A 16,039-nucleotide genomic window follows, 5' to 3' on the forward strand; every position below is an offset into this window, starting at 1 on the left:
ACGGCCATCCAAGCAGATGGCTTGGTACCATGGATGGTTGAGAACCTCTTGTTTGAAATAGCTTACAACTTCTTCCCTTGAAGAGTTGGGTTTTATCCAAAGTTGCAATAGGATGTATTCAAGCACTTCTGAGTTACAAGCCCATTGCATAAAATCATCAACATCGGATAGCTGGTATGGCCTAAGGGTGATTTTCGACATCTCAAAAATATGAGATTTTGAAGATGGATTATTCTGATTTTGTATCTTAAAGTTTTTGAAGATTAAGGTAGTTTCATTTGCAAACAAATACAATATTTATAAGGTAGCTAACTCTGTGGACTTAATAGAAAATAAATACGGAGTACAAGTTTACTGAAGTTGGAGTATTTTATAAGTAATATACATCCTCGATTGCACCCTAGAGAAACGTTCGAGGAAACCGCAAATTGAATATACAATGTGAGAAGATGCCTCAGCCCCAATATTCGCGGCCTAAAGCATAGGATAGTTCAGCTCTACCCCTATCAATGCCATACTTACCAGCTTGTGTTTCGAGTACAATGTAGCCAATGGCTCGGCCATCCAAGCAGATGGCTTGGTGCCTTGGTACCATGGATGGTTAATGACCACTTGTTTGAAATAGCTTACAACTTCTTCCTTTGAAGAGAGTATATTTATCAAAAATTGCAATAGGATGTATTTTAACACTTCTGAGTTACAAGCCCATTGCATAAAATCATGCACATAAGATAGTTGGTATGACCTAAGGGTGATTTTCGACATCTCGATAATATGATTCGAAGATGGATTATATATTCTAACTTTAATCTCTGTGTTTTTTGAAGATTAAGGTCAAGTTTCATTTGCAAAGGGTTCACATACAATATTTATAAGGTAGCACGATGAATTGATGATCTTTTTTTGACGAGGAATTGATGATCTTATTAAATGCAAGTCTTAATAGAAAATAAAACACAAATTTACTGAAGTTTTTTATAAGCAATATACATCCTCCATGGCTCCATTGCACCCTAGAGATGTTCGAGGAAACCGCAAATAATTTTAATACCTATTTTTGGAATAACGTATTCTATGTGTAGGATGCTTATATTGAATATGCAATCTGCTTGATATAATATTGAAAACTAGTGAGGGCTTGTCCACATTTACTTAACTTCAGTTCAGTTCAATTCAGTTCATGCAGTTTAGCTCCTAATTTCCTTCTCTCATAAAATATTCATTTCAACTCAGTTTAGTTCAATTCAGCTCCAATCAGTTCAGTTCAATTCAGCTCCAATCAATTCAGTTTAGTTCAGTTCACCTCAGCTCAGTTTAGTAATGTGAATAGGCCCTGAGTAGCCCGGGTATTGCCCCGAATTGCTACTTTTGTAATTGTATATTTTATAGATTTTGTATTTTGAAATTGTCTTTGTCAAGGCAAACTCTTTTTTTTTTTTTTTATAGTATTACTCCTATTTGTTTTTCAGTGCTTGCAATATTAGAGTTGTGTAAACAAAGAGTATTTAATTTTGAAGTCATTTTAAACATATATGTTGCTACTTTTGTAATCGTGTTTTTTTCGAGGTTCGAGACCGGTCCGAGAATATGATGATTGACCCCAAAACAGGGTGATTGGAGGACAGTTTGGGTTGTTGTGATTGTTTACATGAGCCAACATATGATACTTACATCAAAAACATAAATAGTTTATTCAAATATATTAATCAATATAACACACATGTAAATAGTAACAATGAATAGTCATTATTCATGCTTGTAATGTGTTCATTTCCATTACAATTGTCAAATCAATATTATGGTTACATCTATCATATCACATCACTATTTTACCCATATTACATCACTTATATATCATAATATAATTATACTTTTATAACATCATTATTGTCAAGTCAAGTCATATTATGACATCACATTATTAAAAATTTATTTTCATAATATGACATCATTATAATCAAGTCACATCACTTCACATATACTTTCATGACATCATTATAGTCAATTCACATCACTTCATATATACTTTTATATCAGTATAGTCAAGTTACATCACTTCATATATACTTTCTTGACATCATTATATTTATATGACATCACTTCAATATACTATATGGCATCATTAAAGTCAAGTCACATCATATTATTACACTTACATGACAACACTATATTTCATGAATTTGAAAGTAGAGTCAAAACTCATTGTTGGTACTTTATGGACATCTTTATCAATGTCTTATGGTTTCAAACCTAATTATATAACCCCAAAATCCACCCAACACATTTAGTTAATTTTTTGAAGAAAAGTCAAAAATTGACCAAAATCGTGTATTATAACCTTCAATTTTGGACAATTTTTCACTTATTTTGACCCAGAAATAAAAATTGTCGAGATGCTTACCATGAACACTAATACACCCCAGGACTCTATGTAGGTGGGTGCAACCATCCAATATGTCCTTAAACAGTCAATTTACCCGTTCGCAACTTGCACCGATTTCGTATACTCAAGCATACCACGGACGTTTATGACAACATATAATTATCATATATGGTTTCACACGGCATTATATGACCCCAAGATGTATCCCTTAGGGTCTCAAAACTTTTCGCCACCAGGCCCAAAACGGCAAAACCTCAAAATTTCCTAAAAAGAGTGAATTGTAACCTTCAATTTGGTAAATTTTTCACCTTTTTTCGCCCGGAAATAAAAATTGGCGAAATGTTTACCGTGGTTCCTAATATCCTCCCGGAGTCCAATTGGGTCGGTGGAACCATCCAATATGCCCTTAAATAGTCATTTTACCCGTTCGCAACTTGTAGTAATTTCGTAAACTCAAGCCTACCATGGACGTTCGTTTATGACAATATACAATGATCATAATCCCTCTATTTTTTTTTAAATGCATCAGTTTGACAGGCACATTTGCCGAGACGCTACTTTGACCATAAATATCTTTAATTGTGTATTAGTAAAAATTATAACAAAATTATATTATGAAACTAGACATTATGACAAATCTAACGATATATAATATAATAAGAATTATTCATTTTTTTAGAGGTGAAAAATAAAGTCATCCATGGTATGTGAATCGTGCAATTGTCAAAGTGATGCATATAAAAAAAAAGGGAGTATATAGTTTTAAACGGCATTATATGACCCCGAGATATATCCCTTAATGTCTCAAGAGTTTTGGCCACCGGGCCCCGAAACATCCAAATTTACTAAAAAAGCGTGAAATATATAGCCTTCAATTTTAAAATTTTATGACCATTTTTCGCCTGGAAATAAAAATTGCCGAGATGTTTACCATGGTCTAAAATACCTTTGGGTAGTCCAATTGGGTGGGTAAAACCATCCAATATGCCCTTAAACATTCATTTTACCCGTTTGCATGCAACTTGCAATGATTTCGTAAACTCAAGCCTACCACGGACGTTTATGACAATACACAATTATCATATATAGTTTCAAACGGCATTATATGACCCCGAGATGTATCCTTTAAGGTTTCAAGAGTTTTCGCCACCGGTCCACGAAACCTCCAAATTTACTAAAAAAGCGTGGATTATAGCCTTCAATTTTGTAATTTTATGACCTATTTTCGCCGGATATAAAAATTACCGAGATGTTTACCATGGTCCCTAATACCCAACGAGAGTCCAATTGGGTCGGTGGAACCGTCCAATATGCCCTTAAACCTTCATTTTACCCGTTCTCAACTTGCGGTGATTTTGTATAAACTCAAGCCTACCACGGACGTTTATGGCAATATACAATGATCATATATGGTTTCAAACGGCATCATATGACACCTAGATGTATCCCTTAAGTTCTCAAGAGTTTTCGCCACCAGGCCCCGAAACCTCCAAATTTACTAAAAAAGCGTGGATTATAGTCTTCAATTTTGTAATTTTATGACCTTTTTTCGCCCGGAAATAAAAATTGCCGAGATGTTTACCGTGATCCCAAATACCCTTCGAGAGTCCAATTGGGTGGATGGAACCATCAAATATGCCTTTAAACGGTCATTTTACCCGTTCGCAACTTGTAGTGATTTCGTAAACTCAAGCCAACCACGGATGTTTATGACAATACACAATGATCGTATATAGTTTCAAACGACATTATATGACATCGAGATGTATCCCTTAGGGTCTCAAGAGTTTTCGCCACCAGGCCCTGAAATCTCCAAATTTACTTTAAAAATGTGGATTATAGTCTTTAATTTTGTAATTTTATGACCATTTTTTCGCTCGGAAATAGAAATTTCCGAGATGTTTACCATGGTCCCTAATATCCTCAGTGAGTCTAATTGTGTGGGTGGAACCATCCAATATGCCCTTAAACGGTCACTTTACCCGTTCGCAAATTGTAGTGATTTTGTAAACTCAAGCTTACCATGGACGTTTATGACAATATACAATGATCATATATAGTTTCAAACGGCATTATATGACCCCGAGATGTATCCTTTAGAGTTTCAAGAGTTTTCGTCACCGGGCCCCAAAACCTCCAAATTTACTAAAAAAGTGTGGATTATAGCCTTCAATTTTGTAATTTTATAACCGTTTTTCGCCCGGAAATATTAATTGCCGAGATGTTTACCATGGTTCCAAATACCCTCCTGGAGTCTAATTGGGTCAGTGGAACCATCCAATATGCCCTTTATGACAGTGCCCATACTTACCAGCTTGCAATTCTAGTACGACGAAGCCAATGGTACGGCCATCCAAGCAGATGGCTTGGTACCATGGATGGTTAATGACCCCTTGTTTGAAATATCTTACAACTTCTTCCCTTGATGAGTTGACTTTTATCAAAAGTTGCAATAGGATGTATATTAACACTTCTGAGTTACACGCCCATTGCACAAAATCATCAACATCAGATAGTTGGTATGGCCTAAGGGTGATTTTTGACATCTCAAACATATGAGATTGATAACTTTTTTTAAAAAAAAAATTATTTTGTGCAATTATAGATCTTAAAAATGTTTAATCTTTGAAACCATAACAAATTTGTGTTTATACATTCATTCTCGATTCTTAAAGGTCAATTTTAATCACCCTAAGTCATATAATAGTATATTTAGATCAATTATAATTTGCAAAGGGTTGACACCTGTAATATTTAATATTGTAGTTAGTTCAAGCAATAATAGTTGATGATTTGATTAAAAATTTGCCACTTAATTTGGGCTATTTTTTTATCATGATGATAAAATAGACCTTGGTTTTTTTTTTTTTTTTTTTTTTTTAAAAAAAAAAAAAATTTACATACAAGTATTCTTAGAATTTTAGAAGTAACTATTTGCAATTTGGGATCTCAAAAGTGGCAACTTGTGTTGCCTAAATTTCTAATAAGTTTAAAAAGAGTCGTATTATACATGATCGAGTTGAGAGTTGAGACTAGTAATTGATACTAAACGTGTTGAAATAAATATGGATTAAAAAGAATAGGCATATTCACGAACCGATCTATGTCTAGCTAGTCTAACTCACGATCTCACATAGGCCTTGTTTGGTAAATGGCTTTTCATTGGCTTTTTTATTGGCTTTTGGCTTTTTTATTTGGTCAAACATCCTAAATTCGTGTTTGGTAAATGGCTTTTTCAGCTAGCTGTAAAGCTGGCTTTTAAGCCAAAATGAAAAAGCTACTTGGAGTAGCTTTTGGCTTTTGGCTTTCTAAGTTACTAATAACATTCAACAACCAATTTTACCAAACATGTTTACAGACTAATAAAAAGTCAAACAGCCAGTCAAATCAGCCAATCAAACCAGCCGACAGCCAACAGCCAATTGTCAAACAAGGCCATAGTGTTTTCAAAAACATAACCTAACCCACATATACAGTAAATCAAAAGTATCCTTTATCTTTCCAATGTGGAGCAAATTAAAAGAATAGACCTTGTTTTTTTTTTCTTTTTTTGCATAACTAATATAATGCATGTAAAAAGTATTAACATGTTAAGAGACGATATCATACAACCCGTCCATCAAACAAGCTTGATAAATGAATACAATAGTAGCGGTACGTAGTACAAGAAACAAAACTAAAATACATAACATCATAAAATTATAGTGTATAGAAATTAAAGTGGGTTTCAATTAAGTATTGGATCAGTGGATATAATGCTATAGATATTAAGATCTATACCCTCCCCATCTACTACCATACCATACTGTCGTAAAACACCTTCCTTAGTAAAACCAACCTTTTGGAGCACCCTTTCAGACGCCTTGTTTTCGAGATCAACAAAAGCTTGAATCCTAACAAGATTAGTAAGCTTCTGGAAAGCAGAAGAGAGAGCCATTCTCAATGCAATAGGGGTGATGCCTCGGCCCCAATGCTCACGGCCTAAAGCATAGGATAGTTGAGCTCTACCCCTATCAACGCCAAACTTACCAGCTTGTGTTTCGAGTACTATGTAGCCAATGGGACGGTCATCCAAGCAGATGGCTTGGTACCATGGATGATTAATGACCACTTCTTTGAAGTAGCTTACAACTTCTTCCCTTAAAGAGTCGACTTTTATCCAAAACTGCAATAGGATGTATTCTAGCACTTCTGAGTTACAAGCCCATTGCATATAATCATCGACATCGGATAGCTGGTATGGCCTAAGGGTGATTTTCGACATCTCAAAAATATGAGATTTTGAAGATGGATTATTCTGATTTTTTATCTCAAAGTTTTTGAAGATTAAGGTAGTTTCATTTGCAAAGGGTTCATATACAATATTTATAAGGTAGCTAACTCTGTTGACTTATTAGAAAATAAATACAAGTTTACTCAAGTATTTTATAAGTAATATACATCCTCCATCGCACCCTAGAGATGTTCGAGGAAACCGCAAATAATTTTAATACCTATCCTTGGAATAATAACGTATTCTATGTGCAGGATGCTTAAATTGAATATGCAATTTGCTTAATATAATATTGAAATTTATTTCTACTTAACGTATACTGTGCTCATTAATTCATCAAGTAAGACTATAAACTAGCACAAATCAGAGTATTTTACAAACAACCTTCTTGGCATGTAAAATAGATATGTGCAGCATACCAGATCAGAAATGTGAAGCGTGACGTAATGCCAGATCAGAAATGTGCAGCGTAATCTTATTACATGTCATATGTGCTAGGAATGCTACCATAAACGTGCGAGTAAGAACAACTTGAGACAACTATTATAATCTTCACAAGAAGCTACTCCAAGTATTATACTAGTATCCCTGTGACTAAAATAACACACATTCACTCTCTTCGCGTTAAAAAAAAAAAAAAAAAAAAAAAAAAAAAAGCCATTTTGACTGAGGGTTTGTTTTCAAGAAGACTTAACATAGAACAAATGAACAATACATACATTTTACTCTCTTAACATGTAGAGATGCAGCATAGATATCATATCAATAAACCATAGGAATAACAGGAAAGAATGATAGATGCACAAATTTTCTGTGACATCAATTGGTCAGGTGACTCAGGTCCTAAGTCTCCTAAGTCCTAACTAGTACTAATGTACTATACTAAACTTATCATCTTGAACTTCGGAAGCTATACACTTTTGCATTTTAAAGAGAAGAGAAGCAAAACTATAAAATGCCAACAAAAAGCCAGAGGGTAAAATCTGCAACATCACTTATAAAAACCCCAGTTTATTACATGAGAAAAAATCTAACCTATTGAAGGCAAATAATAGAGGTTACTGCATCCTGAAATTAGAAAAGAAACTAGATTGCTAATAAATAATCACTTCCCCCAAAAATTTCCGGACAGAAGACCGCTGTTAAAACTGGAACCTCTGCTAAGAATGTAAGATATAGTAAATGAAAACTGCACATATGCTATACCACCTATGAATCCCCAGAATTTCTCAATAAGCACTTTTTTGTTTTGGAATGTATTTCACCTTGCAGCCCTTCTCTGCCTTAGCTCTGGTCTTTGACTTGACAGCCACTGAATGTTCAAGGTTTGTGTAATTCTCCATACGGTTCTCTGCACTATGAAGGATGCGACGATGCTCCAACCTGGATGAGCCTTTGTTTTCATTCTGCACATCAGGGCCTTCGGGAGGTCTAGCTTCAGGAAGTAAGACTAGCTTCACATGGTTTGATGCAATAGCCTCCTTCCACCCTATAAGAGTTTTGGTGCAAAACATGTTAACAAAAGACCACTTGTACACTAATTTATGAGTAGATATGCGCTTTAAACTCAGACCTTTTAAATACCTCAAAAAATTACCTGTCCCTTTATTACTCCCTCTGTCACTTTTTTTCCTCTGCACTTTTCTACAGTTATGTTTGGTTTTTTTTACGCGGGTATTAAGAAACAAATTTTGGGAGAATGAAAATTGAGAATATTTGTTTTGGGAGTAGCTATATGGAAATATATGCTTTGGGAGTATGTAAATATTTTGGTAAATGGAAATAAATATGTAAATATTTTGGTAAATGAGAATAGTTGCCTTTGAAGCAGGTAATTTGAGGGTGAGTGTATTGGGAGTGTGAAAGATATGGGGGTAGATGTATAAAATTAGTATTCTCTTTTAGGAAAGCTTAGATATGTAAACTTGAAAACGAAATGCCAAAATAGAATACTTAACCATAGAAAAGTGACAGAGGGAGTATTATTATTTATTTTCACAATTCCAAAAATGTTTGTCCCATTATTCTCTGGATAATATAAACCTATTTCATATTCCCCAATATACCCTTAGGGTGCAAATCTAATTATTCTCCCGTTCCAAGATAACCCATATCTAATTTTTAAGAAAATTCAGAATTTTATCATCCATCACATGCTATGCCTTACCAACTTTTAGCCCAGATATATTCACATCAAACCCTACAGTGAAAAATCGAGTCTCAAAAAAATAGTAAAACAATTGACATATTACTAAATTTTAATGACATATCACTACTAGCATCTATTCCAATATATCATATCAGCTCACGACATAGATTCTACCAACTTTAATCATCCTAACTGGTGTCATTAACGAAAACACATTCCCAAAGAAGTTAGGAAGAGAGAGAGGGAGAGAGAGAGAGAGAAAACATACTTTTTGCAAGAAAAGCTTCTGCCACATGGCTGGAAAACCTTGAGCCTCTCTCAAGTCCACCTTCAACAGAAGCATAATTGTCTTCACGGCAATTCGAGTAAGTCTCTGCTTCACATGTCTGCTGGACCTCATTACAGTCATTGCAAGGGATGCTACCAAGTTCACAAGCACTACTGCCGTTTTGGATGGGGAGCTGGCCTCCCTTATCATGTCGACTAACTTGTCTCCGCAGCTTGCCAATTGAATGAATTGCAGTACCCTGAAATGCCTCATTTTTCACAGGCTTCTCATCAATACCATTAACATTTGGTGTAGAGACCTCCAAGGCACTGCTTTCTAAATTTCGAACAAGATCTTCGTCATGTTGCGGGTTATTACAATTTCCAAGTGTGACAGATATTGAACCAATAAGAACTTCATGCTTTTTATCCTGGCCAGGTGGATTTGGTGCATCAATCTGTAACCTATGCTTGCAACCCTCTTCATCAGTGTCTGATTTTGGTTTTGGGGTCCACACTTTAATGCCACTGGTGGCAGCAGAACGGGAATCCCTGGAAGAGGCATGCTTCTGCATGGGTCCAAGCTTTGGTGCCTGATTGTTGTGACTGGTATGGAAGCCATTAGGTGTTCTCTGCAATTTTTGTACTTGCCAACGGGAGTTAACTGTGTACCTTCGGCCATTTCGATGCGATGTTCGATGCTCAACATTGTGGTAAGTAACCAAATCAGGATAAACATTTTGGGAAGTATCAAAATCTGCATATTCATATTCTTGAATTTTGGTGCTATCTGCTTCCACATTCATTATTTGAACAGGCTCTGAAGATAAAGTTAAGTTGTGAAGAATCTCTGGAACATCTAGAACAGAGTCAGGGGTGTTAACAGGGCTTGATGTTGGCGGAGAAGGGGAACTTTCTTCTGGAGAATCATCTATTTCCACAATGGCTTGCTCCTTTGCCCTTTGCTCCTTCTGCCTAATTTTCTTCTGTCTTTTCTTTTCCAAAAGAGCAGCTTGTCTGGAACAATGTATACCAAGGCATATCAGTTTTTAATTTAAATAGGGCTCAGCCTACACACACACACACACACACACACACACACTGTTGAGATAGTGTATATATATCTTTAGTGAACTATTAAGTCAAGAAAGTCGCAAAAAACATAATAACAGCAAGATACCTCTTTTGAGCAGCTTCTTCTTCCTCCACAAGCAACTTCTGGTACCTTAAAGCTTCAGCATCCTTATCAGCAAGGCATGCCTTGACCTGCTCATGAACAGATAAAAAACGTTTGCAAATTACAAAATAGTAGATCAGATGAAATATCCAAACACAAATCATGAAAAGGGGCAATTTAGGAAAAATGCTTGTAAAGAATACATCACAAATCTGAAGAATCAGTCAAGCCTGTACCACTTTCTGCTCAACAAGGAAACTGGTACAAGCAACCAAGTTCCTCATCTCAAGCCCAATCTTCCCAGCCTCACCGTCAAACACATACTTCTGTAATGATGTAGCTGTGCCAGCACATAAAAAAGTTTTCTCGCTTGCATCATCTAAAATACTAAACAGCTCCTGTGACGATATCGGGAACCTGGAAGGTCTACCCTGGACAAGGTCCTGCGATTTTTAATAATCAGTGTTAAAGCTAAGATTATCCTGTTAACAAGCTAGATATAACAGGAAAAGGTTTTGATTGGAGACAAAAAACAAGAGAGAGCAGGAGCAGCAGCTAGTAGTCAAAACATAATCAGAACCACAACTATTTTCTTACCAGGAGTGCAGACCCAGATCTTACATAACTCTGTGGTAGAGAAGTGAATCCAGGTTTCCGTATAAATGATGTCAATGCCTTCACAATCGAGCACCCACTAACTCCCTAGAAAGATCAATGAAAAAGATAATTAGTGTATAATTCAGGTGTTCCAAACATGTTAAGTAAATGCAAAATGGAGATAATGATATTAAAAAATTTACAAATAGAAGAGATAGTATGAAAATTCAAGTGCCCCGCTATTATTAATTCTGAACTCATGCGATATGCCTATACTCTCTTGTTTCTATATCAAATTTCCAAATCAATAAGCTCTAGCTATGAGATTATGTACATGAAAGTAATTCGAAAGTAATTCTTGAACCTAGCATGTTAATTTTAATATATTATAGACTTTGAAAAGGTTAGGGGTAAACCACTGCTGCAGATAACTGCTAAATAGTGCAAAAAACCAATAAATCCTATGATCATTAACTACAAAGTAATATAAAACCGCCACAAACTTGTGAATCCAACCATGATCCCAGACAAAGTTCTTACCTCAAGAGAAACGTCATCAAATGAGATAATCTCCATGGCTTCTTCTGGACAAAGCTGCATCAAAAGAACCGAAAATTACAGGTTTAAATAGAGCTTCCAACAGAAATGACCAAGAGGTGACACAAAAAAATAGAAAATTACGTACCTTATCCCAAAAAGCTTGCAACAGGCCCCTGTTTTTAATAGTTGAATCCTGTAGAACGTGCATAAACATAAGCCAAGGTAGAGGGTACTAGTCAAAGCTAAATACACACCCCAAAAAAAAAAAAAGAAAAAAAAAAGGGTGACCATCAGGTTTAACAGATTCGTTTTTCTAATGAAAATAATTTGGCAACCATTTTGTGACTTCCGTATAACACAGCTTCAGCTAGGTGACAAAAGGTATATGTAAGAAAGGATACCTTATCAATGTTCAAATTCCTCCTATGGAGGCGCATATGCCTTCGATAATTGATAGTTGAACAAAATTCACGAGAACATTTATCACATTTCTGCATTTGAACCTTCAATGGAGATAACAAAGGCCACCCTGGCAAATCTGCCATGGAAGATATAGAAGGGAAAAAAATCAGAAAAAGCGCTACTACACAAATCACACCTTTATCCTAGCCTCTGACTACAGACCTGCTAGAAACGTACACATTTTCAGACTCACCATAGGCCTTAGCATGGGCCCAAAAAATTGTACAGAATTCTGTGCATATTTATTGTGTCAATCTCATTTAACACAGTGAAAAGATTCCTTTGAACTAGTAACCTCAGATGTATGAGAGACTTGTAACGAAGACATGCTCTAGAACTTCTCCTTCAATTCTATCCTATTACACTCTAGAGTCTAGACCACAAGAAAATTGCTAGTACCTTGTTGATCTAAGGCATGAAGTAACTGAATCCACTGAACTGGACTGTCATTTGCCCTGGAGAAAGAAAGAAAAGGCTCTTTCCCTATTGCTTGTCTGATGAAAGTGTCTAAAGAGTCATTTCCATCTTCCGTCTTCATTGCATCTGCTGCACCAGCGGCCTTGATCTGTGGAAGTGGCATTTATCTTCCAAGTGCTACTTTAACGGTTGCAACCTTAGGATAATGTTCTGCATAAAAAATTTCTCTTCAATAACAATAGTATGGATTTATGGAATGCAGGTAAGACCTCAACAATTGAATCAAAGTCATCTGACATAAAGTAGCCAAATAAATTGAAGTATTGAACACACAACTTCATCAGAATATTAGACATGCTTGTTCAAAGCTCTAAATTCACCAACAATTTTTCTTTTGGTAAAAAAACTCATTGATGAAAAATAAAGATATCACAGACTAGGAGTAAAAATAAAAAGTACATGAAAAAAAAAAAAAAAGAGTCTTCACTCTACTGAATGAATGGCAAGCCCCTATAATATGCAAGTAATCAAGTATATCAAATAAGATAGTCAAGGGTCAAACATGATTCGGCTCAATAAAGAAAAAACATTCGCTTTTATCCTTCTACAGAATAATGTAAGAAGGAAATAAATCAAGTACATTTATGCTCTAACAGTCAAAGGACCAGACAGATGTGAGCCAGTGACAAAAGCATTGAAGACTTATTTAACCACAAGTTATTATGTCTCCCAAATGTCTTTGTCATAATCACCGTTTCCATATGTTTAACAAGCTAAGATTAAGAGAGCCCATTGCCGCCAAAATCTCCAGATATCAGATACCTTCCCGTTAAATGAGCATACAAATTGATCTGAGCCCAATTTCTAAAATTCTGCAATTAATGAGTATCTAGGCTAAACCTAATTTTGTGAGCAGTGAAAACAGCTTACAGATATGGACTTCACTAGCACCAAAATATCAAAGCCACCTGTAGCGTTCTAGCGTAAACTGTAGAGAAGACAATCAGAAGTTTACTCCAGATATTATGAACTGCAGGTCTCCAACCCTCCAAGACGATAGACATGCAAAGCGGCCATCATTTAGTGAGATGATAACGAAATATAAAGGAACAAAAGATATACTACCTCCGTCACATATTAGTTGCAACTTTGGAATATTTTATCTCTCACAAATATTGCCCAAAGTTGCAACTAATATGTAACGGAGGTAGTAGCTACTTTTGCTGGATAGATAATTCCTTGGGACTTCACGAGATCACATCATGGTAGCAACCCATAGATAGAAGCCAAACTTTAGGACATATGGCTGCTTAATTCCTTATGCTCCATTTTCATGAACCAATAACGTGTTGTTACCTCACATGGAAAAGAGCTACTAACCTTCATGTAAAACTTCATTTTAATTCATCATCTTTCCTAGTAGAAATCAGCTTTTTTCCCTTGGCATCCTCTTTTAACAAAACGGCTAAAATCATTTCTGCATACCGGTAACAAAGCTTAAATTTCTCACAGTAAAGTAGCTCATGTATATTACCCATTCTATTGGTTCTCAGGCCAGCCACAAGTGAGAGTTCCAAATTCCTTCCTGATTAAAGCTGAGACCGTATTCATTCTCAAAAACTGCATTTCCAAATAATTCAAGGCTTATATTAATCCTTGAAAGCTTTAACTGCATAGCTTTTCAATGAGACGAGAGCGGAAATGGCGGAACAATTAAATGTTCAAAATAACTACAAAGTAAGACTTTCCAATCAACCTGATCGCCACCAGACAAGAGGGCGTTTTCCGCCACTTCTAATAGTTGTTTGAGATCTTCAACACAAGGCAAGGTACTAAACCATGACTGCTCAACCAAACACACTTCACTAGTCCGGGCAATCGAGCAATCAACAATGTATTCCATAAACGGAAAAGTAATCGAAAACAATTCAAACAACAATGTCTCAAAAATTCCACACAATACAAATTTGCCAACAACATACAACACAATGTACATGAATATTCACCAAAAAACCTAAAACAAACAACATAAAAGACCACTCTTTAATAACAAGGGCACGAATCAAATCAAGCAATAGCACTTAATAACATACAAAATGAATTAAATGTAAAGGGAAAATCAGAAAACAAAACCCACCAAAAACACCCAAAATTAATAAGCTACAATCAAATTGAGCAAAAAACCTACGATACCCACAATCTACATTGGATCCACGATGATCCCAAATCAACAAAAAAAACCCTAAGAAATCAAAATACCAACTACAACCCCCCAAAACAAAAGTGTGCAGATCACCAAAATTCCAAAACCTCAGAAAAATCAGATCAAATTCAAACAACTTAACAAAGTTTCAGGCGTCAAATGATCTGGGAAGGCACAAACTACAACAAAGAATATTGAAATCATAACAATTTATCAAAAAAATTACAGCAGAATAGTTTGAAAAAAAGTGTGACGTACCCAGTGATGAGTTGACACTTTATGATTCAAAGGAGAGAGAATCAGAAGCGTCGATCGATAGAGAATGGCCTGCGCTTTTCTGGGTTGAAGAGGAGAGAGCAAACGAAAGAAGTTTCTGGAAGAAAAAGGGCACGAACGTGAAGAAAGATGGTCGGCGAAAGCTTAGAGACGGTGAGAGAGAAGAGAGGGAAGAAGAAGAGCAAGAGAAATGCCACCTTTAGTAAATCTCTCCTTATAATTTTATTTTTTTTTTAACTCTTTTTATTTTATTTTTTGCTTTAAATCTTTAATAATAGAAAGATCTCTAATCCTTATCAAGAAAAATCACAAAGAGATTCAAATCTTCATTTTCTTTTTCCATCTAAAGAGTATTAATATTAATACAATAATACATTTATAAAAGTTAACTGACTTAGCAATTCGTATTAAGATTACGTATCAATCGGTGATATTAATATCTCGTATTTAATTAAAGCTATAATGTTTTCATGTTAAGCGCAAATATATTCCATTTCAATAGGAATTAAACCTGTTATGGATCTTGAATTTTACAGAACGAGTAAATATTAATATTCCTTTTTTTTTTAATCTTTATTAGCAGTTCCATTATACCTTAGCATGTTTGTCAAAGTATAAATGTAATCCTTATATCCATAATAAAGCCTTCTTCCTTGATTGAATAAAAGTTTACTTCCCGTCATAATAAAGTAATTAGAAAGATTTTATATTTGGAAAATATATTTAGATACGAACTTAATGAGATCCGGCATAACTATAATTTTCGTTATGTATAATTATTAAGTGACGAACAAAATGAATTGGGTCGTCAATAGTGCATACTTAGATTAGACTTTATGGATGATTTTATTGTTGAATTTGTGTTATTATAAACAACTCCGTATTTAACAAGATATCATGTGATTATGATTTTCTTATATGAATATATTATTGAAAATTAATACATACGTAGTCGTCAATTTTGTAATCTCTGATCTTGAGAAAGAATATTACAATTATTTTAAAACGCAAGGCAACTTCTTTTCAATTATCAACCGAACACAAATTTTACATTTTGACTGCCTATTGCTACTTTCTTTTACTCTTTTTTTTTTTTTTTTTTTGGACAGAAATTATTTTACTATCTTGAGCTAATAGATTTCATTATTGATTGAACTTTAGACCAAATAATGGTGAAAAGCTGAGTGATAGAATGAAAGAAAGGCAACTCTCATCATACAACATACCCATGGAACAAAACGGTGACCTGCCAGCCCAATCAAATGTGTCCCATCTACTTTCATCAATGAGGAGCA

General features: G+C 35.0%; 2 protein-coding genes across 3 annotated transcripts; both read right to left on the minus strand.

Annotated features, from left to right (window-relative positions):
• Nucleotides 1-6,110: 6,110 nt before the first annotated feature.
• LOC145607544 (uncharacterized) lies at nt 6,111-6,647 on the minus strand. The gene has a single exon (XM_081663165.1). It carries the CDS (start codon nt 6,645-6,647, stop codon nt 6,111-6,113), a length of 537 nt encoding a protein of 178 aa, XP_081519291.1.
• A 986-nt stretch (nt 6,648-7,633) lies between these two features.
• Nucleotides 7,634-15,276, minus strand: LOC145608251 (uncharacterized). 2 transcript variants are annotated; one of them, XM_081663862.1, is made up of 11 exons: nt 14,727-15,276; nt 13,800-13,885; nt 12,248-12,475; nt 11,788-11,924; nt 11,532-11,579; nt 11,387-11,440; nt 10,847-10,951; nt 10,486-10,692; nt 10,253-10,338; nt 9,074-10,089; nt 7,634-8,145 (listed from the first exon to the last, which is right to left on the minus strand). In XM_081663862.1, exons 3-11 carry the CDS (start codon nt 12,426-12,428, stop codon nt 7,886-7,888), a joined length of 2,094 nt encoding a protein of 697 aa, XP_081519988.1. In that variant the 5' UTR covers nt 12,429-12,475; nt 13,800-13,885; nt 14,727-15,276; the 3' UTR covers nt 7,634-7,885. The 2 variants fall into 2 exon arrangements, with proteins under 2 accessions (XP_081519988.1, XP_081519987.1); XM_081663861.1 differs by lacking the exon at nt 13,800-13,885 and having other exon boundaries at nt 14,727-15,275.
• Nucleotides 15,277-16,039: the final 763 nt, after the last annotated feature.

The sequence above is a fragment of the Chenopodium album genome, chromosome 23 (genome assembly GCF_948465745.1).
Source record: "Chenopodium album chromosome 23, dcCheAlbu1.1, whole genome shotgun sequence".
In the NCBI taxonomy this organism is placed as follows: Eukaryota; Viridiplantae; Streptophyta; class Magnoliopsida; order Caryophyllales; family Amaranthaceae; genus Chenopodium; species Chenopodium album.